The sequence below is a fragment of the Trichosurus vulpecula genome, chromosome 2 (genome assembly GCF_011100635.1).
Source record: "Trichosurus vulpecula isolate mTriVul1 chromosome 2, mTriVul1.pri, whole genome shotgun sequence".
Taxonomy (NCBI): domain Eukaryota; kingdom Metazoa; phylum Chordata; class Mammalia; order Diprotodontia; family Phalangeridae; genus Trichosurus; species Trichosurus vulpecula.
This window is the reverse complement of record NC_050574.1, coordinates 391,254,366-391,280,853: the sequence shown is the minus strand read 5'-3', so window position 1 is coordinate 391,280,853 and position 26,488 is coordinate 391,254,366. Positions and strand designations below refer to the sequence as shown.

The 26,488-nt window shown below is 37.7% G+C and overlaps 1 protein-coding gene across 1 annotated transcript in view; it reads left to right on the top strand.

The window, feature by feature from the left end:
- Positions 1 to 26,488, top strand: part of GABRB3 (gamma-aminobutyric acid type A receptor subunit beta3) — a 67,351-nt gene that overhangs the window by 26,137 nt on the left and 14,726 nt on the right. Inside the window, exons 4-5 of the mRNA XM_036745980.1 lie at positions 10,142 to 10,294; positions 16,693 to 16,937. Coding sequence (XP_036601875.1) covers positions 10,142 to 10,294; positions 16,693 to 16,937 — 398 coding nt within the window. The remainder of the gene's footprint in view (positions 1 to 10,141; positions 10,295 to 16,692; positions 16,938 to 26,488) is intronic.

Sequence of the window (26,488 nt, the reverse complement as noted above, 5' to 3'; positions counted from 1 at the left end):
GCTACTTCAATTCTACTTTGCTCATGGAGCATAGAACCTTCTCTGATAAGAGCATATCATGCTGGATGGTCTTGTGCCAGTGTCTGTCCCTTGTCACACAATCAGTTCCAAAGTTCTTAAGAGAGACCTTGAGAGTGTCCTTGCATTGCTTTTTTTGATCACCATGTGAGCGCTTGCCTTGTGTGAGTTCTCCATAAAATAGTCTTTTTGGCAAGCTTACCTTTGGCATTCGAAGCTAGATCCTATGAGTCAATCAAATGGATTTCTTAAGTACCTTCTGCATGCTAGGCATTGTACTAGGCACTGGAGATACCAAGACAAAATAAAAATAAAAGAAGTAGTCCCTGATTTCAAGAGTTTTTCATTCTACTGGGACAGAAGACATGTACCTACCTAAATATACAAAATAAATACATGGTGGTAAAATCCAAGATCATTAGCGAAGGAGGACACTAAAAGTTTGGGCTTTCTGAAGAAAGTGGAGCCTAATCTGAGTCTTGAAAGAAGTGAGGTATTCTATGAGGCAGAGGGAAGGAGAGAGCTCATTTTAGGCACAGAGGGAGAGTGAGTACAAAGACAAAGAGATGGGAGAAGTGAAGTTTTCTGTGAGATAATGAGAGAGAAACCCAGAGTGGCTGACCACAAAGTGCAGGAAGGGGAGTCAATTCAAGGGAATGCTGGAGGCAGTTCAAATTGGCTGCCAGAGTTGGTTGTTAAATTTTTGGTATGAGCATTTACACTTCCAAGATCTATAGTTTTGCTGATTGTTTGGACTGAAAGAAGTGATGGGAGAAATGTTAATAATGCACATTTAACTTACAAGTGTCCCTTGTGTATGTGTGTGTATAGATCTATATGTACAGGGGCAGCTAGGTGGCACAGCGAGTAGAGCACTGGCCCTGAAGTTCAAATTCGGCCTCAGACATTTGACACATTTACTAGCTGTGTGACCTTGGGCAAGTCACTTAACCCCAATTGCCCTGCCGTCCCCCCTCCAAAAAACAAACAAACAAAAAAACCAGATCTATATGTATGTATAGGTGTATATATGTATATATATATATATATATATGTATACACATACATATATGTATGTATATGTGTATTCCTTTCTGAGGGTCAGTTGTTTTTTTTTTACTAGCATACCTCTGGGAGTAATATATATTTAAGTTGTAAAGATAGTTTAGGGTCAGCTTATGAATTGTTTTTAAAGGGAAATGAGAATTTCTGTTTTGTCTGAGACGAAATAGAAAGGCACAGAAGCAATCATGAAGCCTAGGGAAGCTAAAATAAAACTAAGTCCTAAGATACTCAGCTTCTCTTGTAAAAGAGTATAGGATGGACTAGACTGGTGGCAGATATATTGTTTTATATGGTTATTCTGCTATTTTTTCAGTGGCATATATTGGGAAAACAATTCCTTTCAGATTTATTTCAGAATACTTCTGTAAGATTTGAAGGGAAAAGTGGGAACCAATGATGAATGATAATGAATACTTCCATTTGCTATGTTAAGTTACTATCTTTCAGAGATCAACCTTCACATTTATTTTTATCTGCTGTATCAATGAGAAGTCCAAATTGCTATCTTCTATAAATTGGAATATAATAAGCATTGCCTATGGTTAATATGAGCTTGGGCAATTCTCTAGAATCCAATTTGCAAACTCCTTCCAGCTCTGGTTTTCAGTGCAATTAATAAGAAAGAGACATATACCTTAAAGGTTTTGTAACACCTAGCTTAATGGTCTCTTACATGCTTTATTTCTCCTAATGCCTGCTTTAGCCAAAAAGGGCCATGAAATATTATCAAACTTAGAGATATATATTATTGAATATATCTTCTTCTCCAGGTAACAAGTGTTTTTACTATAGCCAATCCTTAGAGACCACTAAAACCTGAGAATTAGAAGGGGCTTTATAGATTATTTAGCCTACCTTTCCATCCAGCCTCAACAGAAGCAAACTCCTACGCCCAGAGCTAACAGAGACCAGGTGTCTTGCCTCTACAAAGAGGCTGCTTGGGTCCAGGGTCCATAAAGGACCATAAAGGAGCTCAGTTGTCATATCTTCCTGATGTCCTTTTTTGAGGAAACACCCCTTCCAAGCTCAGAATTTCTTCACTGGGTACCGCAGGGGAGCTATATTGGTCTTGAGCTATGGTTGTTTAACATGGTATAGCTAGGAGAGTACCCGTGTGACTCCTTTGGATTTGCTTTGAGGGCCTATGTCACACCCTTTAAAAAAAATCCTCGATGGTGCATAATCTTTGTCTTTCTGCGATGTACTTGATTCCTGCAAAGAGCCAAAAGTTATTCTGAGCCAATCCAGGTGAACAACATAGGTAATTGATTTGAGTAATATTGGTTTGGTTTGGTTTTGGGCTTTTAACCATAAAGATGATGAAAATATTGCTAGTTTAGCTATGATTCTTAAGCTATCTACAAAGACATTTATAAAGATAATATAATCAGTGGTAACATTACTAAAATACATGCATACAGTACCAGTGAGATTATTTTGAAAATTAATACTCATTCAAATATTAAAATACTGATAGAATTTAAGCTTTTTGAAGGTGGGGTTTGTTTAATTTTGTCATTTCATCACAAGTATCTAGCAAAGTGCTAGACATAATAGGCATTTACAAATAGGCATAATTGTCGATTTACTGATGGTATGCCTATTTTTTTTAAATGGTTACTTTCTAAAATCATGGCTAATATAGTCCAGAGTTCAGAGAAAGGGATATTTTAAGTACCAATGGACAAGGAGCTATAGAATTCTTACTGCTCAGTTTGTAGAATTACAGATTCTTGGAATTGCAAGGGATGTCAAGAAATAATCTAAATCAACCCATATCAGAGAAGCAATGTCCTCTATGACATCCCCGACAATCTCTATTCTAATTTAGAACAGAGATACTTTTGAAGAGTTCCATTAAACAATTCACCTTTTCACTGAATATGAAATCTGCCTCTACGGAACTTACATCTGATACATCTAGATATGCCTAAGATATTTCCTTTTCATGTTAAGTGCTATTAAATTTTGTAAACTATAATTCAAAAAGGACCTCAGATACAGTTTTGGCTTCTTTAGCCCTACCTATCAGATATCTATGTGGGGAAGACTCCTTGAATGTTGAAACTTCACTTGGAGATCATCTGGTCCAGAGGTTCAGAACCTTTTTTGTGTCATAGACTCCTTTGGCTATCTGGTGGATCCTATGGAGTCCTCAGAATTTTTTTTTGAAATTCATAATTGAAAGAAATGCTAAATTTCAGTTAGAAATTATGCCTTCCCCTCCCCCAGAAATCTATTCAGAGACCCAGTTTAAGAATACTTGATCTAATCTAAGGCTTTTACTTCACTAGTTAGGAAACCCACTGAAATTGGCTCTCTTGCTGAAAGTACCACAGATAGGTAATAAAAAAGACAGAAAAAACCCCACAATTTCCAATTTCTATTGTAATATTCTGTCTATGTACTATGCCAATACGGAGAAGGGCGCAGGAGAAGGGTACGAATGGTGTTGTTATATGGAAGGACTGATTAATGATGAATTAGGTGAATGAATGAAGCATTTATTAAGAGCTTAGCATGTGCAAAGCACTGTTATATGCTGGGGATGCCCTTAGAAAAGAAAGGCAGTTCCTGCTCTTAAGGAGGTCACATTCCAATAAAACAACACATATGGAAGGTTTCAAACGAAAAAATCCCATGGCTCTTCACATTCAGTAACAAAGCATATGGTATGCTTTTCCTGAATGTCATCTCCATTGCTAACATCGTATCAGTTTATGATATTGAATCATCTGACAGTGCCAAGGACTATGGTGACAAGAATTTTATTTTCTGGCACCTGTACGAGCAGTTACCAGTCTGCATTTCCACAAGGTTTGCTTTCCTGGATGATGGCTGTGGACACTGGGCTAGGAGTGTTACTATTCCAAAGGTTCTTGTGTTCAGGGTACTGGGTGTATCTATCAGAGTCCAAAGGGAGTGGTGTTCGAGCTGGTAGTGGTGGTTTGACTTGCCTGGTGCATGCTGTTTCTCAGCTCCCCTTCAAGGTCCCTGCTGCTGAATTCAGCAGGGCTGACTTGTTGGCCCTGTGAGAGGCAATTGGTTGGCATTTGGTGGCAATGGCTGTTCAATTCTCCATGTGAGTTGATTCCCTGGGTAATTTCTATGTGAGCTAAGCTAGAAGAGGGACTCATTTTCTGGGTGGGGGGGGAGCTCCCATTCCTAGGGTTCTTGTATCTATCTGCCTGTTGGTGGTATTTGGTCAGCAGTTATTGCTGGTGCTGATAAGAAAAGTAGGCTCCTTCTCTACAATAATTTCTCCCCTCAATGAGGGCAGCAAGGGCTGAGCTGAAAGCAGGTCTGGTGGCAGATACCTTTGTTTTGACCTGACAGAAGAGCCTAGGAATAGGTCCAGAATTTTGCCTTACTCCATTACCATGGTTCAGCATCTACCTTGGCATTGTCAAATATCTGCACTGGCACATTCACATTAGAGCTTCTGCACATTTCTCTTGACATTTTGAAACAGGCTTTAATGCACTAATGCACTGCAGTATCAATTTCACAGTATCAGCCTTAACGCATCTCTATCATAGAGCATTAACCTCTGCCAAATAGAAACTTTGCTAGGTTTTCTGTGTGGTTCTGGGATGCCTGCATCATTGCATTCTATCTAGACAGTGCTCCTAGGATGTGATGCTGCTCTATGCTCTGGACTATTTTTCTATGTCCCAAAGTACTTAATGATAACTCTAATTTGTTTAGAACTTGAAAATTGCAAAGCACTTTCCTTGTAATGGCTCTGGGAGGTAGGCAATTTAAGCAATGTTACACTCATGTCACAAGTAGGGAAACTGAGACCAGGGAGATTGAGTGACATTCTGAAGTCGTGCAACTAAACATGCCTGAGTTAAAACTCAAACCCAAATCTTCTAATTCCAAGGCCAACATTTTTCCTCTATATTACTCTCTCTCTATGTCCTAAACTGTTTTAGTTGGTACAAATTTTTGTAGCTATTATACTATTGCCTAAACAAGAAGCTATTGTTACGTTTAGACTTCTATCTATTCATGAAATCTTGGGGAGCCTGTCATAGGGTACCCAGAGGAAGGCTCAGAGAAAATACTTCAGGGACACTGATGCTTCAGCACATATCCATTAATATACAGAGCTTCCCAACTTTGACACTCACTCTTTCAGGATACTGCTGCATTTAATTCTTATTACTGTTAGTATCTTCAAGTCTAATTGACTTAGAAAATTTCCAGGGATGAAGGCCTTTTTGAAATGGGAATCATTCCTGGGTGACACAAGGTCCAAAACAATCACTCAAATCTCTGGGCTTCCCATGCATATTAAACTCAATAGTCAACCACAGTATGACCTCAAAACTCAAAAGAAACTACCCTGATTTTCAACTGAATTAATGGGAATGTGGTATCCACATAAAAGAGGTGACAGTCCTGCTTTTCTCTACTGTGGTAAGAACCAAGCAGCAGTATTATGTTCACTTCTGCATACCGAACTTTAGGAAGGATATTGACAATTTGGAAAAGATTCAGAAAAGGGTCAACAGGATGGGATAATATGAGACCAGAAGATCATGTCAAATGATGATTTGTCTGAAAGAACTACTGATAGTAGAAGATTTATGGGAGAAGCATATGAGAGCTGTCAAGTATTTGATGGGTCATCATGGGGAAGAAGGATATGATGACGAGGAGGAGGAGGAGGAAGAAGAGGATGAGGATGAGGATGATGATGATGAGGATGATTTTTGGAAGGAAGTACAAAAGAAAAAAAAATTCCCAGAGCTTTATAGGAGTGGTTAGGAAGATGTCAGGATATGGTGGTATCTTCCTTCAGTGGTGGTCTTCATGTGAAGCTATGAATGGCCACTTGTCAAGAATTGTGTAGGAGGCATTCTAGGTAAGGTTCACGATGCATTTAATGACCTCTGTAGTTCCTTTCAGCTTTAAAGAGAAGGGGTCAGGCACTATGCTAAACATTTTTTTAGAAATATCTCATTTGATCTTCACAAAAATCCAGGGACGAGAAGGGGGGGATAGATATTGTTATTATTATCCTGATTTTATAGTTGAAGTAACTGAGGCAAACAGAGATTATGTGACTTGCCTGGATCACACAGCTAAGAAGTCTCTCAGGCTATTATTCACTCAGGACTTCCTGACTCCATGTCAAGCATTCTACCCACTGTGCCACCTAAATGCTTGGAAGTTATGTAATTCTGGGGATTTCCCTCCCAACTTATGAACAGCATTTATCCCTACAAGAAAGAATAGAGTCTATCATACCTTAGTAGGTGGACATCCATTCATTTATTCTTTTCACATTCAACACATATTTATTATAGAGAGCAGGAAATTTGTTAATTGCCTACTTTATATGAGTTCATTGTGTGAGAAGTTGGGCGATAGGGTCACTATAAAAAAATAATGATAAAGTCCTTGATATGAAGGGTTGACCATACTGGAATATTTCCCATAAGAAGTTGTGTTTCAAAGGAATTCTAAGGCTGATGGCTTAGCTCATGAGAAGCTAGAGTAAGTTTTGGATATAAAAGAAGGTTACAGCACTCATCGCCTTCTCTAAGCTTGTAATCTAAAGCCCAGAGGATTCACTGGCGATGCAGAAAAGGAAATTTGAGAAATCAAAAACCCAGTACATAACACAAAATGGTATTCATTTATTCATCAGATGTGTTTTGAGCGCCTAGGATGTGTAAGTTGATGGACTAATCACTTGGGGGAAGGGGTTAGATAAAAAAGGAATAAGACCTAATTTCTCAACTCAAGTATTTCATAACATGGTAGGAAAGAAAGAAAAAGTACAATAAATAAGACACAAGGCAGAATAAAATAACACTAGCTCATATTTATGTGGTATTTTTAGTTTGACAAAAGACTTTATAAACATCAGTCAACAAACAATTATTAAGTACCTACTGTGTGCCAGGCACTGTGCTAAGCACTGGGGATATGAAGAAAGGCAACGGACAGTCTCTGCTCTCGAGGAGCTCACAGTCCAATGAGGAAAACAACATGCAAACAACTTCTACAAACAAGATAGATGCAAGATAACTTGGAGATAATTAATGGAGGGGAGGCCCTAGAATTAAGGGGGATTGGGTAAAGCTTCTTGAAGAAGGTGGGATTTTAGCTGAGATTGGAAGGAAGCCAGGGAATCCAGAAGAAAGAGATAAAGGGGGCGGGGAGAGAGAGAGAGTGAGAGACAGAGAGAGAGAGAATTCCTTTGCAACCTGTGAAAATGCCTAGTGCCAAGAGATGGAGTGTGTTGTTCAAGGAATAACAAGGACACCAATGTCAGTGAATCACAGAGGACATGATGGGGTAGGCAAGGCTGGGAGGGGAGAGTTGTTAGTTTCAGAAGACCTGAATGAGGACAGGAGGACAGACAGGTTTTGAAGAGCTTTGAACAGCAGAGTAGTTTCTATCTGATCCTAGAGGTGAGTGACTAGATTTTATTTAAGAACGGGGCTGTGTGTGTGTGTGTGTGTGTGTGTGTGTGTGTGTGTGTGTGTGTTCAGGAAAACCATTTTGTTAGCTGGGTAGAGGATAGACTAGAGTTGGGTGTGGGGAGACTTGTGGAAGGCAGACCAACCAGTAAGCCACAGTAATAGCCCAGGCATTAAATAATGGATCTGATTTGGTTCTCATGTCTGCGACAGATAGTCCGTGCAAATATTATCTACATTTTTCAAATGAGGAAATCGAAGATCAGAAAAGTTAAATAAACTTACCTATGGTCATACTTAGACCACGGCAGGAGTCAACAACATTTCCACATGGTTTTAAAAAGAGAGTTATGAAAAGAATGTTGTTCTAAGACTTAAGATGAGGTTAAATATTATATCCAGTTGAGGAGGTGAAGGAGGTGACATTTGAGCTAATCATTGAAGGGTTAATAAATGAATTTGATTTAGTGGTAGAAAGGCATCTCAGAGTTAGAGGAAATGCCTTAAACAAGAGTTCAATGGTAGAAAAGTGAGATGTGTATTCAGGAAATAGTATATATTTTGGTTCATCGTAAGGTATATTTGGGGAATGGTGAGAAATAACTCTGTATAGTAGAGTTGGGATCAGATCATAAAGGGCTTTGATTGCCATACACACGAATTTGGATTCCATTTGTTAAGTGGTAAAGAGCCATAAATGAAGATCACTGAGCAAGTGAATGACATGATTCGAGTTCTGCTTTAGAGAAATTAATCTGGCAATGGGATATAGTAAGGATCAGAGGGGAGAGAGGTAAGGTGTGGGGAGACCAGTTAGGAGCTCATCTTATACTGGTAAGAAAGAAGGGGAGCCTTTGGTAGCAGTGAGAGTGAAAAGACAGCTAGGAATACAGGAAACATTTTGATAACTATTTTAGTAGGTTTCCTTTATAGTCCAGATTATTTTATTTTATGCACTTAAAAGCATTATTCGACAAAGAGATTCTTGTATTTCACTAGACTGTTGCAGGGCCCCATGTCACGAGAAAAGGTTAAGAACTTCTGGTCTGGTAGAATGCCCACATTTTACAAATAAAGAAATTAGAGCATACCTGAAGTTATGGAAGCATGTAAAGAGAAAAGGACTAAGGAAAAATCCTTATGAAATTACTACAAATAGGTGAAAGAAAAAAGAGGTATCTATGAAGCAAACCGAGAAGTCACAATCAGAATAAAGAGAATGAAACCAGGAGAGTGTGTGACATATAACAGGGCCTTCATAAAAGCTTATTGATTGATTGAGGGACTGCCATAGAAGCCAAGAAGTATGGAGAAAGTTTTGCAGAGGATAATAGCAAGTGTAGACTACTCTTTTAAGGAGTTTAAGATAGAGAAGAATAAGTGAAAGATCGATAGCTTAGAGTAGGGGTGAAAGGAGGATTATGAGGGAATATTCTTTTAGAATCAAGCTATCCTGAGCTTATTTGTAAGACAAGGAGGAGACTCTAATCAAAGTGGGATGAGAAATTGAAGATGAAGAACTTTGAGGTATCACTTGGGGGAATCTCCTTCGCAGAGGATGCATGAGGGAGTGTGACCAAGAGTACCAGTAGAAAGTTAGTTTTGAAAAGAAGAAACAGTTCTCCTGGGACAGGAAGGAAAGAGACAATGCTACAAGTACAGAAAAAAAGAATTGAGATTAGGGGAAAGAACTGTAAGGAACTCTTGTCAGATGCTTTTGAGGCAAAGACTGGGTCAAAGGAAAGGACGGCTATTTGAAATACAAAACACATTTGTTATGTATCTATGTATTGTAAAGCAATGTTTTTTTTCCAAGTATGACATGTGGGAAGAATACATATAAAGATGAAAAGCCAGAGCATTTTTATTATGTGCATACAGATATATGAATGTCGAAAAATAACAAAACTAAAGAAATAACAAGACAATGCTTTCATTTGTCAAGGAACTGCAGCATTTCAGTGTGAGATCAAGGTACATATTTTACTAGGGTTAGGTATCGCCCATCTTTAACCATACCAATTTTAAGAGTTTTTCATACGCAAAATGGCAGGGTCTTTATACCTTTGGTAAGTGCCCCCATCCTAGTTACTTTTGCACAGCTGGTTTTGAGCCTGGTGTGTGTGGGTGGCAGCAAAAAAACCATTTGGCTTGGGGCAGCTCTGGGCCAAATCTGTCTGCAGACAATGAAGAACTAGAAGACCAGCCATTAATTAAAGGGATAAACAAGGCATTTGGCTTTCTTTTGCAGCCTTCTGTTAAAAGCTTTTCTTTAAAAAAAATAAAGTAAAAAAGTTTTCCAGAGGGATATTTCTCATTTCAGCATTTAGCCTTAGTAGCATTTCCTCATTATTACATTAAAAATAGACTACATAACAGTGTTTTTTCTCTCAAGACACTCTGGGTTCCCTGTAAATACCATTTGCCAGACAGAAATAAATTGTATGGTTGTGGAGTATTCCACAGTCCCTGTGGCTCCAAAGACATGTTTTAGTCTCCATGGCAACAAAGGCAAATGATTTTGTCTGCCAATCTCTCTCTCTCTCTCTCTCTCTCTCTCTCTCTCTCTCTCTCTCTCTCTCTCTCTGTTACAAATAACAATTTTGTGTTTTCCATAGGTGCCTATCCACGACTTTCACTGAGCTTCAGGTTGAAGAGAAATATTGGATACTTCATTCTTCAGACCTACATGCCCTCCATACTGATTACAATTTTATCATGGGTGTCATTCTGGATTAATTATGATGCATCAGCAGCAAGAGTTGCCCTTGGTATGTGATTAAAAAATAGGATTAAAATTTAACTAAATATATCATTACAGTATCGAGTGATTTCAGAGACTACAGTTCACTTTCAGCATTTTGACATCTCATGACACTAGCTTTGTGGACATAATTCTGTTTTATCTTCAATCGAAAAGCTCACGCATGATTCCCTTGATGTGGTAATTTAATTAAAAAGGCTTAAATGTGAATCTTCACAGCAATGATAAGGAAAATATGCCTCTAGAATATTTGCATCATAAAATATTTGTTACCAATTTTTATTAGGGTGGGAATTGTTATTTCCTGTTTAAAGAGATGTCTCTATCCCAGGAAGAAGACCTGATTGGTTCCACATTTTTTTAAGTAAAATGGAAAATAATTAAATATTATGGCAATATAATTGGAATTATACAATTTAATGAGCATTAAAACACACCATTTAATTCTTACTGCTGCTGTGTAGTCCAGTAGTTATTCTGCTCATTTGGTCACTATGTTAATTTATAGAAAATATGAATCAGAATTTTTATTTATAACATTTTCTTAGATCCTTGAGGGAAAAAATATAAAATTATGTTTAACCTATGCGATATAAAATAATTCTCAGTTAATGATAATTTAGATACAGCTGACATAGCAAACTCATAAGCAAAAGGCATTGATGAAATGACTTCTAAAATATTTATCTCAGAGAAATATAGAACTGAAGGGAAGCCTTAGAGCAACTCTTTCATTCTTCCTCTTTTTAGGTAGTACTATACTTACAGCATTTCAAATATATAGCTACTTATACTATTCATTCAGTTAATCAGAGCAGAATAATCCACATTGTCCACTTTTCAAGTGCATTTGTGCAGTCTTGAATGAATTATAGTCTGCCATAGTGGATAGAGGGCTGTCCTTTGAGTCAGGACAACCTGGGTTCAAGTGCTTCCTCTGAAAAGCCTTGCCTGTGTGACCTTGGGCAGCTCACTTAACATCTCCCTACCCTAAATGATTCTTTTATACCGTTGTTGCTAAGTCATATCCAATTCTTCCTGGCCCCATTTGGGGTTTTCTTGGCAAAGATACTGGAGTGGTTTGCATTTCCTTCTCCAGTTCATTTTACAGATGAGGAAACTGAGGCAGACAAGGTGAAGTGACTTGTCCAGACTCACACAGCTAGTAAGCATCTAAGGATATATTTCAACTCAGGAAAATTAGTATTCCTGACCTAGAACTCTATCCACTGCCCCACATAGCTACAAATGAAGATCTGCGTTGGTAGAGGGAATTTCTTTCCTGGGAATTCCCCAGGAAATATTACACACACACACACACACACACACACACACACACACACACGTATATATAATCACAAGCCTGATTTAAAAATGGGGACTGGGGTGTAGAAGAGTGGTGAAAAGGTCTTACATGAAAGTTTTCCTTCCTTTCACTTTTCCACTAGTTCTTCCACCCCTTCCCTCTCTCTCAGGAGTAAGGAGATTAAGTTGGAAACCCCTAATTAATTTTACTGTTGTCAAAAGAATTCCTAACCCAGGCTCTTCCTGAGTTCAAATCTGGCTTCAGATACTGACTAGCTGTGTGACCCTGGGCAAGTAATTTAACCCTGTTTGCCTCAGTTTCCTCATCTGTAAAATGAGCTAGAGAAGGAAATGGCAAACCACTCCAGTATCTCTGCCAAGAAAACCCCAAATGGGGTCATGAAGCATTGGACACAACTGAAAACAACTGGACAACAATAAGAAAAAGAGTTGGAGATTAAGCTGAATATTAAGTAAAGCTTTTCAATGGAAATGATGTCGATATGTATATATCTATATAACTTATGATATCAATGTGTAATATAATTATATTGTATATAATTATATAAAATATGGAATGCTTTAAGGTTTGCAAAGTGCTTTACAAATATCTTTTTTGATCCTCTCAACAACCCTGGAAAGTAAGTGATATAGTATCACTATGTTACAGATGAAGAATTGAGACAGGTAGAGGTTAAATGACTTGCTTAAGCAGTTTATTAAATGCCTGAAACCATATCTGAAATCAGTTTTCCTGACTCTGGGTCCAGAGCTCTATCCAGTGTGCCAACTATCTGGCTCTAGTAAATATATTAATATCATCTTACACTCTTTGTTTCCACAATCCAGCTAGCAGCTTCTGTGGGGGTGTAAGATCCACCCACAGCCAGCACCCAGAAAGCTGCTGCCACACTGGGAAAGCACAGATTCTTTTGATCTGCTTTAAAAAGGAAAGCAAGGTTAAAGGTGCTGACGTTTACTTTAATCCAGCATACAGACAGCATTCACTTAGTTCAGGGGAAAAAGCCAGCACCCTAAACTTCAGAACAAAATTACAAACAAAGTACAAACATCAACAGACAGACCCAATACAGATTCATAGTTACCAACATCTAGGTTCAGCCCGGGAGCTCAGAACAAGGGCTGGCCCAGAGTCATGCATTTCACCACTGCTGTAAGGAGGAGCTCCAAAGAACAGACAGCCAACCCCTGGTTTTTAAATCCTTTTCAGCGTCAGGGGTGAGTCACACATGTGACTCACCCACATGACCTAGAATCTTCACAAAGAGGAGGACTTAAACCCACGTGGTCTAAAAACCTCTGCTCTCCCAGACTTGTAAACTAGGCCCTCCCTGGAGTTAGCCCCACCTTGGGCCCCACCTTAGTTGCCAATCCATACCCACTAGTGTTTTACGCCTAATAGGGGTTTGGGCCTGGGGCTTAGCACCTAGTAAGGCTCAGTGAATTACTCAAAGGGAACAAAAGCCAAACTATTCAAGGGCACTTGTTGAACTAAGTGCTAAGGAGCCCATTTTTGCTTACCAACACACTCTTAAAACATTTTTAAGGGCAGCTAGGTGGCGTAGTGAGTAGCACACCGGCCCTGGAGTCAGGAGGACCGGCCCGAGTTCAAATCTGGCCTCAGACACTTGACACACTTACTAGCTATGTGACCTTGGGCAAGTCACTTAACCCCAGTGGCCCTGCCTTCCACCCTCCAAAAGAAAAGCAATTTTAGATTTTGTATATTGCTTTCTCTTACATGTTGTGTGAAACATTCCAGTGAAATTCTCATGTGAAAAAAGTAGATGTGCATACTTTAAGGATCTATGATTGATGTGGGGATTTCCTCCAGTGACACAGGTCACAACCCATTTGTGACTTATTAATAATAACAAGCGTTTATATGGCATTTTAAAGTTTGCACATTACTTTGCATACATAATCTCATAGATCCTCACAACAACCCAGCGAGGTTAAGGACTGGGATATTATTGGCCCCATTTTACAGAGGAGGAAACTAAGACAAGGATTAGGAAGATTGTCTAAGATCACATTAACTAGTAAGTGGAAGAAATAGGATTCACACCTGGCTCTTCCTGAATATGTGTTCTCTACAATGCAACTGGTCTTTGAAAGTTATTCGGTCCAAAAAAAAAATTATCTTGTGGCTAGCATAGCGATGAGCCTCTTTGAACCTGTGTAAGCGTGGCTGATGAGCCTATTTGAACCTGTGTAGGCTGGGCCTTGGACAACAAATCTGTGGTCCAGGACTGGGCCTTTACATGAAGCCTTGCCTAGTTGGTGTTACCTTCTACAACTCATTGCCAACTGTCTCAGCCTTATAGAACCTAATTTCTTGTTGTCATTCAGACATTTCTCATCATGTCGGACTCTTCCTGACCCCATTTGGGGTTTTCTTGGCAAAGATACTGGAGTGGTTTGCCATTTCCTTCTCCAGTTCATTTTACAGATGAGAAAACTGAGGCAAATAGGGTTAAGTAACTGGCCAGGGTCACACAGCTAGTAAGTGTCTAAGGCCAGATTTGAACTCAGGAAGACAATTCTTCCTGACTCCAGGCTTAGCACTCTATCTACCGTACCACCTAGCTGCCCATGGAGAACATAGGGTCCCTTCCATACTATAATGAGACATTAGAGTAAGATTTAGGTTAAAATACAAGAATTGTAAGTTCCTTATAAACTCCATCAGCAATTGTGTTTACCAGTTGGACCTGAAATTATTTTTCTCAATTCTTTATTTCTGTATTTTTAGTAGTGATGCTGAAGGCAGAGGGATAAAGTAGGAGACATAGGATACATTCCAAAATCCACAGGTGACTCTATGAGTGGCCTTTATTCAATTACTTTACTATCATGATCTGTGAAACAAGAGATGTTGATCTTTGCCCTCTCTGAGCAAATATTCAACCAATAATACCGATACACTTAGAAATAGAAAATGCTTTTATTTTTCCTTTTAAAATAATGGACTTCTTTTTTCACACCTCTTTGATAATTGGAAAGGTGTAAAGTAGTAAGAGAGAGGAAATTAGGCTCCATGTTGGTAACTCTTGGTAGGGCTGCTCTATCTATACGTTAGTCCTCCAGAGTATGAGCACTGGGCAGTTAGGGCAGTCCTGTCCCTCTATGCCTTTTTCTCCTTCTCCCAAACTGTTCACATGACAACTGTTTTCCGTTGCCCAAGACATGTTCATGGGAACATGGCTGTAGTATTCTTTCCTTTAGCTTGGTATAAGCCCTATGTAACAAGTGGGCCTGCCAGCAAACATGACAAATACATAAATCTGTCCATATGAAGGCTGAGACTGATTGGTAGAAAAGCTTCCCATTCCTTTTTCCCTCATCTGTAAAATGGGAATAATGTCACTTATATCTATCTCACAGGGTTGTTATAAGGAAAGTACATAACAACCAAGTGCTATATACAAATGCAAGTTAATATGTTGTTATTGGGTTCCTGAGAGGAGGTATACACACGTTCTTTCCTAGCTGCCTCATCAAAAAAACAAAATTAATTATATGGAATAAGATTAATCTTACTTGTAAGAAGGAGTTAAGCTACTTATTCTTGAAACATATTTCTTTACAATGTTATTCTCCAAAATCCTTTTTTATGTCCTAGAACTATGATTTCATCAGTGGAGGAAACTCCCTTTATATATCCATTTCACAAGTCTTCTGTAACTTAAACATCTTCCCTAAGGCAAGTAAAATGAAATGATCTACCTACCCATGGCCATACATCTGGCATGTGTCAGAAGCAGAATTTAAACCCAGCTCTTCCTGACTTCAAAGCCCTGGTAGTATGCCACCTCTTTCCAAGATACTTCTTAGACTAAAAGAGTTACTCTACCATGAAAAAGTGAGTGACTTTCCTACCCTCTCACCAGTAAGTTTCATTTAAACTACATAAGTTCAGGTTTGTCCATTAATTGTGCCTGTGACATTAGGCACAGTTATTGGACTATATTCCTTTATTGGACTATAACACCTATAAAATCATTTCCATCTTTAAAATTCAATTCTTCTGAGACTCTAAGCATTTTACGAACACCTGTATGATACCTAGTCCTGTTTTTGGCAATGTGCTAGCTATAAAAGAATAAAGTAAGGTCTCTGCCCTTTGTCTTATAGTTTTCTTGGAGAGACAAGACTCACATGTATAAAATAATTGTGAGACACTGCATAACAAATTCTTAAAATGAATCTGTTGATATTAGATACCTGCCAAAAGTAACAATCAGTTCTATTAATACAGAAATTGCTATAATATTTGGTTTCAAGAAAATTAATTCATTTACCAGACACTTATTGAGGACCTACCATGGGTAAGGCATTGCCAGGCGCTATGAGGGGTACAAAGATTAATGTCTCCCCTTGGGGCGTTTGGATTATACTATGTCATTTGCTTTCTTGCTCCAGAATTATCCTGTGCAATCAAAATTGTTCAGCAGATGATATTTCCAGTTCTTTCACCAAACAGTTGACTGTCCTCTCTGTTGTTTTATGATAACCCCATTCAATTCAATAAGCATTTACTAATCAGCAAGTTTCATTTTGCCTTTGTCAAACAAGTTTGTAAGGTTTGCTTGTGCAGCCCCCATAATACAATTCTCCTTCCTCAATGTTTTTTTCCCACTCAGACATTTACATACTTCTATGAAATCTCCCATTTACTCCCATTTATTTTCATTTCTCCCAACTCTTCATATGCAGCACTTTCCTCACTAGTACCTTCCACATTTTCATCTCTGTTTTCAGAATTCTATTCCATTTATTATAACATACTGCTATTATGGAGCACAGATCTCTGCGCAATATTCTAAGTGCTATCTTCCCCAGAGTAGAGATGTCATTTCACCACTCGAAATGTGATAGTTCTGCCTACGCAGCTCCAAATGACATATTTTATGCTGTATTGCATTTCAATCTCACCTACTACACATGAGCCCAATAATATCCAATCCATCATCTGAAATGACTCAAGCTATTTGGGGAATTTTTTTTTTAACCTATGAAAAATGAAACCCAATGTGGCAAAACTGCAGGAACTCACTGTCACATTTCTCTTAACAGGAATTACAACTGTACTGACCATGACAACAATCAACACTCACCTTCGAGAGACTTTGCCCAAGATCCCTTATGTGAAAGCCATCGACATGTACCTGATGGGATGCTTTGTTTTTGTCTTCTTGGCCCTCCTGGAATATGCCTTTGTCAATTACATCTTTTTTGGAAGAGGCCCTCAAAGGCAGAAGAAGCTGGCAGAAAGGTCTGCAAGGGCAAAGAATGACCGATCCAAAAGCGAAACCAACCGGGTAGGGTATTTTCATTAACTCAGTCCCTGAAACAAGTTAAATGAATCTACATGCTAGCCTGTTGTGCTCCATAAATGAACCAACCTCATGTCCATAGGCTTACAGAAGTGTTTATATGTTAAATTACCCAATTAGTTGATGTTAATTTCTCATGAAAATGTTTCCAATTAAGTCAGTCAAGAGTTATATTCGATCAAGAGGAAGTTTGTTATAATCAACCCTGGATTTGGAGTTAGAGGAGCTGAATTCAAATCCTCATTTCTGCAACTTAGTAATTGTGTGACTTTGAGGAAGTTACTTAACTGTCACTTTTCTCATCTGTAGAGTGGAGGGATTTAGAGCAGGTCCTTTCCTGCTCTAAATTTATGAGAATGTGTTGTTTCTGTGAAAAGGAAAGCATGCATCAGGGAAACTGATGACTCATATGTGGAACCTGAAATAACATCCTTTTTTGCTCAAAAGAATTAAGGATTCAGTTGTAAAATCATGAATTCATTTCTCTACAAGGAATCATTACTTGTTTTGCTGTATTGGTTATATAATGACGAAAAGAGCACTTCAAATGACACGAAACTAGACATTTTTTGTCAATTTGAATGTCATAACTAAAAACCATAAATTCCTGCTGTTTAGTTCCTGTACAATCTCAATTATCCTATTGTCCAGAAGGAGTAGAATGGCCTTTTAGTTGATTGTAGAAAGACCCTATGGTTTCTCGCCACATTTCTCCATAGTAGTGGGAAGATGCTACCTTTTCCTATTCCTTGGGCACAATCACAGTGAATATGCCTTTGGCAAAATTTGACTTCAACACTCATAAACAAAAGAGGCAACAAACTTCATTCCCAAGCCCTCTTTATAGACACTTGTTGGCCTGCCTAGCCACTCACAGATGCCTTGCCAAAAGCAACCATATTTTCTAGCCAAGGTCAGGAGATTGCAGGCACTATTTTCATTAACATAGTAAGTATGGATTTCAGAAGTAGCTGGTCTCTCTCTAGCCTTGCAGATCAAAGGTTAAGCTCCTTTGTATCCCTAAACCCAAAGCAACACCTTGTATCCATTTGATTGGGAGTTGGAGATAGGTATGACACTGGATATGTTATTTTATGAAATTTTTATGAGAAGCATGATTTGTATTTACATTTAAATTCCAGACATAGATAAAGATTGACAGAAAAGTCAGGAAAAATGAAAATATTTTATGTATATTTGAATTACAGTCTTCCTTTTAAATTGTAAAAGATTGTGTCATAAGTCTTCTAAGGGCAAGACAGATATGCAAACATAGGTAGTATGTGAGCCATTTTTTGGAACAAAGAGAAAAAGATATTTCAAAAACAATCAAACATAGAGAGCTAAAATATGTATTTTTCTGTTTTTTAAAATAAAGCTTATCTTTAGGAAGCTCCTGCATAGATGGATTCTGATTTAAAACTTGACAAAGTAAAAGTATTAGGTTTTTCTTCTGCTTTTGAAGTTATGATCTTAGTAGCCATTTGCTACAGTGGTAATGGTAGTGGACAGAAAAATTTTTGTCAAGTGAATATAACAAATTACAAAAAAATGTAATGGTCATTGACTTTTTTTCCTATATGATATATAACTCTAATATTGTCATACTTATCACATCCTGTAAGGGAGGTTAAGATTTTACAAGAAATGAACCTTTGTTTCTGAGGCATCTGAAGCATCCCTCTTCACAGAGAATATGGGACACAGAGAGAGGATGATTGCCATCTAATCATCCTGGAGTGAGCTGTAGTCCTTGAAAACCAAATGGAAGTACTCTCAGCAAGCTGCCAATGAGCATGCCCATAGTCTCCATGAGAAAAGGACTCTCACATGCCTCAGAGGAAAAAATTGTCATATTCTGCAATATTCATTAGATTGACTGGAAAATCTTATCACATTGATCACAGGATATCCCCTTAATCATCATCCCTTAGAGTATTTCATAGTATTTTACATATGAATGGTAATATACATGTTTATTCTATATTTGTCAGTAGTATGTTTTCCTATTTTTAAAATGAATTCTGCATTTATTGTGCCTTCTCTTTTCTGATTTTTATTTTTTCTCTATCATTTCTCTATTTTATTGCAGCTTTCTTGTCTCTTCAGTTTTGTCTCTTCAGATGAACTATTTTAATCCAACTCCTTGTCAGTTTTATTCTTTATCCTATAGTTACTTTTTTAATCTCATCTTTTTCTTTTCATTTCCATCTGATCATCTCCAATAATCTTGTTCTCTTGTGTTTTTGCTCTTACCCAATATGGCCACTATCATTATTTTTCATTCTCCTTGAGGAAACATGGTGTATTAGAAAGAATCCTTGAAATCCACAGGATTGAGTCTCTTATACCTGCTAATTGTGTGAGCTTTGACCGGTCCCTCCTATAGCCTCAGTTTCCCCTTATAAAAACGAGAAAATCTATAGGGTCTCTTCCAGCTCTGTGACTTTTTTTTTAAAAGGCCTTTATCAGATCTTTCCTTTCCTGCATGGATCAAAGTCCCAAATTCATTCCACTGGAGATGGACAAAGCTCAATGGACTGTTGGCATTGGAGGCAGCAAGCCAGAGTATAATGAAAATGAACAGATGCTCTCAAAGACAGCAGCTTGTACTTTGTAGTGCTTTATAACTTACAAAGCGTTTTTCCAATAAAAAGTTGGTGAAGCAGGCAGTGGCAAGGCATCGATATCTACATTTTCTAATTGAAAAAAAGTAAGGCCTAGAGAGTTTAAACAGCTGGTCCAAGGTCACACAAAGAATGAATGACCACTGGCACTCAACTGTATGTTTTTCGTCCTTTGTCCCTTCCGCTGTCCACATCATTCTCTCTCTGTTTCTCTCTCTCTCTCTCTTTCACGCACATACACACACACACACACACACACAGTCTCTCTCTCTCTCTCTTTCTCTCTCTCTCTCTCTCCCCCTCTCCCTCTCTCTCCCTCCCCCCTTTACCTCTCTTTCTCTCCCTCTCCCTTTGTCTTTTCTTTCCCCTCACTCCCTCACACACATACACACACACACACACTCACTCTGTGTATGTGTGTCTCTCTCATTCGCTTACTGCAATTGCTACTTCTCTTGGTTGCTCCATATTTGCCTTCTGCACTGATTCCCCATCATGTTAATATCTACTACTCTTCTACCTTCAAGCTGGCCACAAAGTAGAGGTCAGAACAAGCAGTCGTGCTATCTATTATGGCTTCTCTAAGAACCCAGCACAGCTCTGCCAAGTCTTAAAACTGCACAGTATTTCAGAAATAGCCCAATAATTGCCATCAGGATAAGTCTGAGAAGAACAAGAACTTGAACATGGCCAAGTTTAAACTAAATGGAAGCCTCTAAATTCTTTTCCTCCTGCAGTCAATACAGGATGGTGCCAGGACATTTTTTTTTCTTCCTTTCCCTGGAGGCTACTGTGGTTTCCACTTGAACTCCACTTTGCTTGGTGTTGAACTAATTTAGCTGGGGAAAATTCTCTTTGTTTAAGATTTAGTGCTTATTCTTTCTTTTCCCCCACTTCAGAGGAAGGGTCACTTACTTGTGCTGGCTCTGTGGATGAGGTAGTTAGGTTTTGCAGCAGGGAAGGAGTGGATTAACATGCATTAGTTTTACTTTCTAGGAACTAAAAAAAGAGCAGGGTACATATTTTCGGCTGTTGTAGCAAATCCCTTCCAAAATCTCACGGTAAGAATTATCTCAAAATAGAATAAAGCTAAGAAAAAATAAATAATTTCAAGTTATACACCAAAGCAGTGGTACAACGGAGCAGAAAGGACCACAATCGGAGCTCCTGATATCTATTTGGAACCCAAGGAACGACCATTTGCAATTCATAACCTTGTGCCAGATTAGACTTGAGATTTCTATTCTGGCAGTGTATTTATAATCAGTCCTATATGTAATATCTAAATTGGCTGACATCCAACTGTGGGCACAAAATACCATATTAAATCAAGACATGGTCATGCTGTTGCCAAGGAAACCAGAAATGATTGGAATAATCCCTGCTTCCTTGATTTTGGACTCTTCTACAGCTTCCTTTGTTGTAGCAGATTAGAAATGTGTTTTCTTTCCTCTAAAGATAGGCTATTTAGAATAAGCAAATGCAGTTCAATCTGAGTATAAAGCTGTAAGAAAAAAAGATCAGCACCTTTATTGATAATTAGTACTGTCAAAGTATGATTTGAAATTGAAATGTAAAAGAAATGTAAAAGTCAGAAGTAAGGAATACTTGTACTGTACTGCCTTTTCCTTTATTTTTTTAAAAAAATTCCTACATGTGTTTGCTTGGTATTTTTATTAACTTACTTAGACTAGTCACAATTTCTTAAGTTTACAGTCGCTGATTAGCTTAAACGTTCTAAAATTGAGGCCAACTTGACAATTTTATAAAGATATACTTGACTTTCCCCAAGTCAGGGGTTTAGAAAACTGAGCCAGGTGGCTACACCTAAGAACTCAGTGATAATTTTTAAATATTAATTAATATGACAATTTTAATTGTCATCCCAATGAAATTTGATGAACTTTACGAAGTGGAAATAGACACCATAAGAATATGGCTGAAATATACACATAGGCCAAATATCTTGAGAAGAATACAGAGTGCTTTATAAACATTTACTCATTGATCTTCAAAATACCTCCTTAAGATTAGTTACCAGATTATCTCTCTTTTTATAGATGGAGCCAGCTTTATAATAGGAGAATTTTAGAGAGGTAGGGGGGATTAGGGTTGGTTTAGTACAATGCTTACATTTTGTAGATAAGACTAAGGCTAAGAGACAATAAGAAACTTAATCCAAGGACATGACACAAGTTAGGTGCAGAGCCAAGCCTAACACCAAGATCTCTTAATTTTCAATCCTTTGATTTTATGTTGACCTTTTTTATTGTCTGCAAAAATCCCCTTTTAGGCAAGTAGGTAAAGGTAGGAGATTTTGTGACATTTCTCTTTTCCGTAATCCACGCTCCTCAGATTTACTTTATGCCAATGGGTAACTGTCTATTTGGAAGCCCTGCAGTGTTCTCAAGTTAGAATCAATGCCCCTTTGACACCATAATAACAATAATAATAATAATAATAAATAATAGCTAGAATCTATATAGCCTTTTAAGCTTTGCATAAGACTTTACATATATTATTTTATTTTATTCTCACAATAATACTATGGAGGAAAGGGGTACAGTTATTATCTCTAATTTGCAGAAAAGTAAAGTGAGGATGAGAGGGGTTCTGTGAGTTGTCTAAGGTCACAAAACTAAAAGTATATGTGATAGAATTTGAACCCAGTTCTTCCTTTCTCCAAATCTAGATATCTATCTGCAGTGCCACCTATCTGCCCAAATTGCCAAGTGATTATAAAAGTGCTTAAAATGTAATTCTGTGTTATTTAATAATCTTAATTCATGATGACATTCATTAATGCTCAAAACCTTTCTTATCTCTGCTGAAGTATAACAGTAGTAAGAGTCTGTTTTTGGCCTCAGAGTCAGAGCAGGATTCAAGTCTTATGTTCTTTGAGTTTATGCTTTTGGATTAGTAGCTCCACAATTCAAAAGGTTTCCAAACAAATTATTAACATCTATTTGCACTTGATTTTTTTTTGTTACTTTATGTTCAGGAAGAACTTTAGCTTCAGCTGAGCACATTGTCATTGCGAGCATCATTATTATTTATTAGCTGAGCCTTGTGGGTTTAAACCTCACTAGATGTCAAAAGGACATAATTCTTACACAGAGAGTTATAGCTTCAAGTAGATTGATAGACATAAGAACCTTGCATTTTATTAACAAAGCAGCATGTATTTCCCTACCTGGTGAACTAATATTTTTCATTGGGAAATAAAGTGTTATAGTAACACTCAAAGAAGTTGGAAGGTAAGTGGAGGGTGAGGAAATATGCAAATCTGCTAAAGGATTCTGGGAAAACTTGGAGAAAAATATCCTGTGAAATAATGTCTACTAGATGCTCTATTTTGTCTAGTTTTGCTTCCACAACAAAGTTCTATAAGAGTAGGAGAGAGCCGTAACTAAATAACTGATTCTAATAAGAGGAGAAATGAAAACAAAATCCTTGAAAATATAGAGTATTGATAAATGATCCTCAACACTGCATATCATTTGTCATTCCACAAAGGAAATTTCAATCTTATTTTTTCCCAGTTGGTTTGTTGTTGTTCAGTCGTTTTCAGTTGTGTCTAACTCTTCCTAAACACATTTGGGGTTTTCTTGACAAAAACAATGGAGTGATTTGTCATTTCCTTCTCCAGCTCTTTTTACAGATGAGGAAATAGAGGCAAATAGGGTTAAGCGACTTGTCCAGGGTCACACAGTTAGTAAGTATCTGAGGCCAGATTTAAACTCAAGAAGATGAATTTTCCTGACTCCAGGCCTGGCACTCTATTCACTGAACCACCTAGCTACCCGCATTGCTAGCTTACACGTTTTTTAAAAAATATAAAATTATACTCAGAACAAGGAAAGTATTTAGCCAAAATTTCCAGGAAAGACTTGTCAAATCTTCCAGTATATGTCAGGTGTGGTGGAATACTCTGGTAATCTCTGCTACTGATGAGGCTAAGGCTGGTAGCTTGTGTGAACTTAAAGAGTTCTGAGCTGCAAAGAACTAAACACTAAATCCTCCATTAATATGATAATTCCCCCCAGAAGCTGGGGCCCCCAAGCTGCCTAAGGAAGGGCAATCAAGCCCAGGCCAGAAATGAGGCAGATCAAAGCTCATGAGCCAATGACTGATGGATGAGAGAGGGAGACTCAGTCACAAAAAAAAATCCAGTAAATAAGATAGATGATAGAATCATGAATCTAGTCAATAAATATTTATTAAGCACATACTATGTGCCAGTCACTATACTAAGTGTGGGGGATACATATACAAATAAAAACAAATAGAATCTCTACCTCCAAAGAACTTACAATCTTATGGGGAGAAGACAACATATTTAGATCTAAAAGGAACGTCAGAGGAGCCGTGGAGTCCAAATCCTTCATTTTACATTTGAGGATACTACGGTCCAGGAAAGCAGGTGCACTAAGGGAGGCTGATGACTGACTTCAGTATAGGCCATTCATAGGATCATAGTCTGTAGCTGGAGGGGATTTCAGTGACCATCTTGTCTGACTCCTTTCATTTTACAAATGAGGGGTCTGAGGCCCACTTTCCTTCACTCTCCACCACATCATCAGATTTAAGCACCTTTGGCTACAATTAGTAAATTTTCAAATGTTTACTATTGCAAATGCAGCATTCACATTCACTTCTTAATTGAAACTTCTCTCTTCTTTCCAAAGAGAAGTTCAATGGTCTTTTTTGCTGTCCCTTTTGAACTCTCCAGAATATCTGACACTGTTATCACTTCATTATGGAAACTCTCTTGTCCTTGCTCTTTTCAATAGACAACTCTCCTCCAGTTCTTCTTGCTACATCTAATTTTTTTTGTCTAGCTCCTTGTCTAGCTCTCCCTTTTTTGTTAGAGTATAAGAATATAATATATTTATTTACTTTCATGGCAATACTACGGTAAACTGTTAAATATATGAATATTTTAAAAACAGCCATAAGCAACTCTTCAAAAGTTAATAGCCAAGCAAACTAGTTTTACATTTACGGTGTCTTAGTAATACATGAGTTAATAGTCTATGCCTTTGTTGTAACCATAATTTCCAACATGATACTAAATTTCACTTTTAAAGTATACATTATTTCCAAATGCCTGCCTACTAATCAGTCAGATTTTCCTATTCTAACTCTATATGGTGTAACAACACAGGTCCAGGGAGAAATCCCTATGTTTGTTACTGATAGAAAACAACAGATAAAATTTCAAATTCCCATGCAAAGTGTTATTCATGGGTTCATTCCATGGCTTTTGGATTTGGTGAATCACATATTGTTTGCATCCTAAATATTTAAGTTCTCAGCTCTCCCTTTAAAAAAATATTTATTTATTTTTAGTTTACAACATTCAGTTCCCCAAGCTTTTGAGTTCCAGATTTTCTCCCCTTCCCTCCTTTTCTCCCTCCCCAAGATGGCGTGCAATCTTGTATAAGCTGTACATATACATTCATGTTAAACATATATTCACATTAGTCATGTTGAAAAGATCAATTATAACCAATGGAATGAACCAAGAGAAAGAAGAAATAAAACAAAACAAAACAAAAGAGAGAGAGAGCAAATACTATGCTTCGATCTGCTTTCAGACTCTGTAATTCTTTCTCTGGATGTAGATAGTATTTTCTATCATGTAGCTCTCCCTTTCTCTAGCTAGTGACATGGGCATCTTTGTTTCCCCAAAGTTCTGTTCTTGGTCTTCTTCTGTTATCTTCTCTCTCAGAAATTTTATTCAAGCCAGAGGTGTTAATTTTCCCCTTCTATCCAAACGACTCCCAAGTCTGTAACTCCAATCTTGATCCTTCTCTGAGTTTCAAACTTGAATCCCTGATCACCTATAAGATATTTCTATCTGGACATCCCATTGGTACCTCAAACCCAGCAAGTTCCAAACTCAGCCTAATATCATTCTCCCAAACCTAATCTTCTACCTGACCTCATTTGTTAAGGCTACCCATCTCTTCTCCTACTCTCACTGCTAATACCCCAAAAGAGGCTTTCATTATTACATACTTGCACTATTAAAGTAGTTACACAACAAGTTTTCCCACTTCTCTTTCCTTTCTCAAATCCATTATACAAGAAAAAAATTAGCAGACTATTTTTCTTGAGATACATTTGGTCGATATATTTGTGTGTGTGTGTGTGTGTGTGTGTGTGTGTGTGTGTGTTTGTGTGTGTGATGGCTCCCTATTGTCTATTGTCTACTGACTAAAATATTCTAAATTTTGTTCAGTATGCGTTACCCTTCACAATCTATAAATTCAATCCAATTCAACGAATGTTTACGAAGTACCTGCTATGTTCATGGCACCATACTTGATGTTGGAGATTTCTTTTAAAAGACACAAATTAATCAACCCTGCCCTAGAAAAAAAAGCATATGTTACATTGAATTGAAAGAACTTATATTTCACTAGCACTATTCTTCCTTTTCAACCTTACTTAATATTAACCTTCCACATACTCCGTATTCCAGTCATCTGACCTAGTATCAGTTCCCCAAACCCTGCTTGCATAGCTCAGAACCATTGTTCATGATAGTTCCTCTGCTTGTAATATTGTCCCTCCCCTGTTCCTACCTATCCTTTAAAAACCAAATCGAACATGACACTTCCTCATGGAAGTCTTTTTGACTACCTAGTTGATAATGATCACCTCCCTTGAAAATCACATAGAATTTTGTTTGATCTTTTCAATACACTGAGTATGTATTATTTTGGATTATATTTATGTATGTCATAGAGTCCTTGAATCTGAGAGTTAGACTGGACCTGAGAGTTTATATGTATTCCAACCTGTATCTGAAGAGGAATATTTTCTACAATTTACCCAGTGATTCATCTCCCACATACCTTTTGAAGTATTCTTAAGGCATTCCATTTAATTTTTGGATAT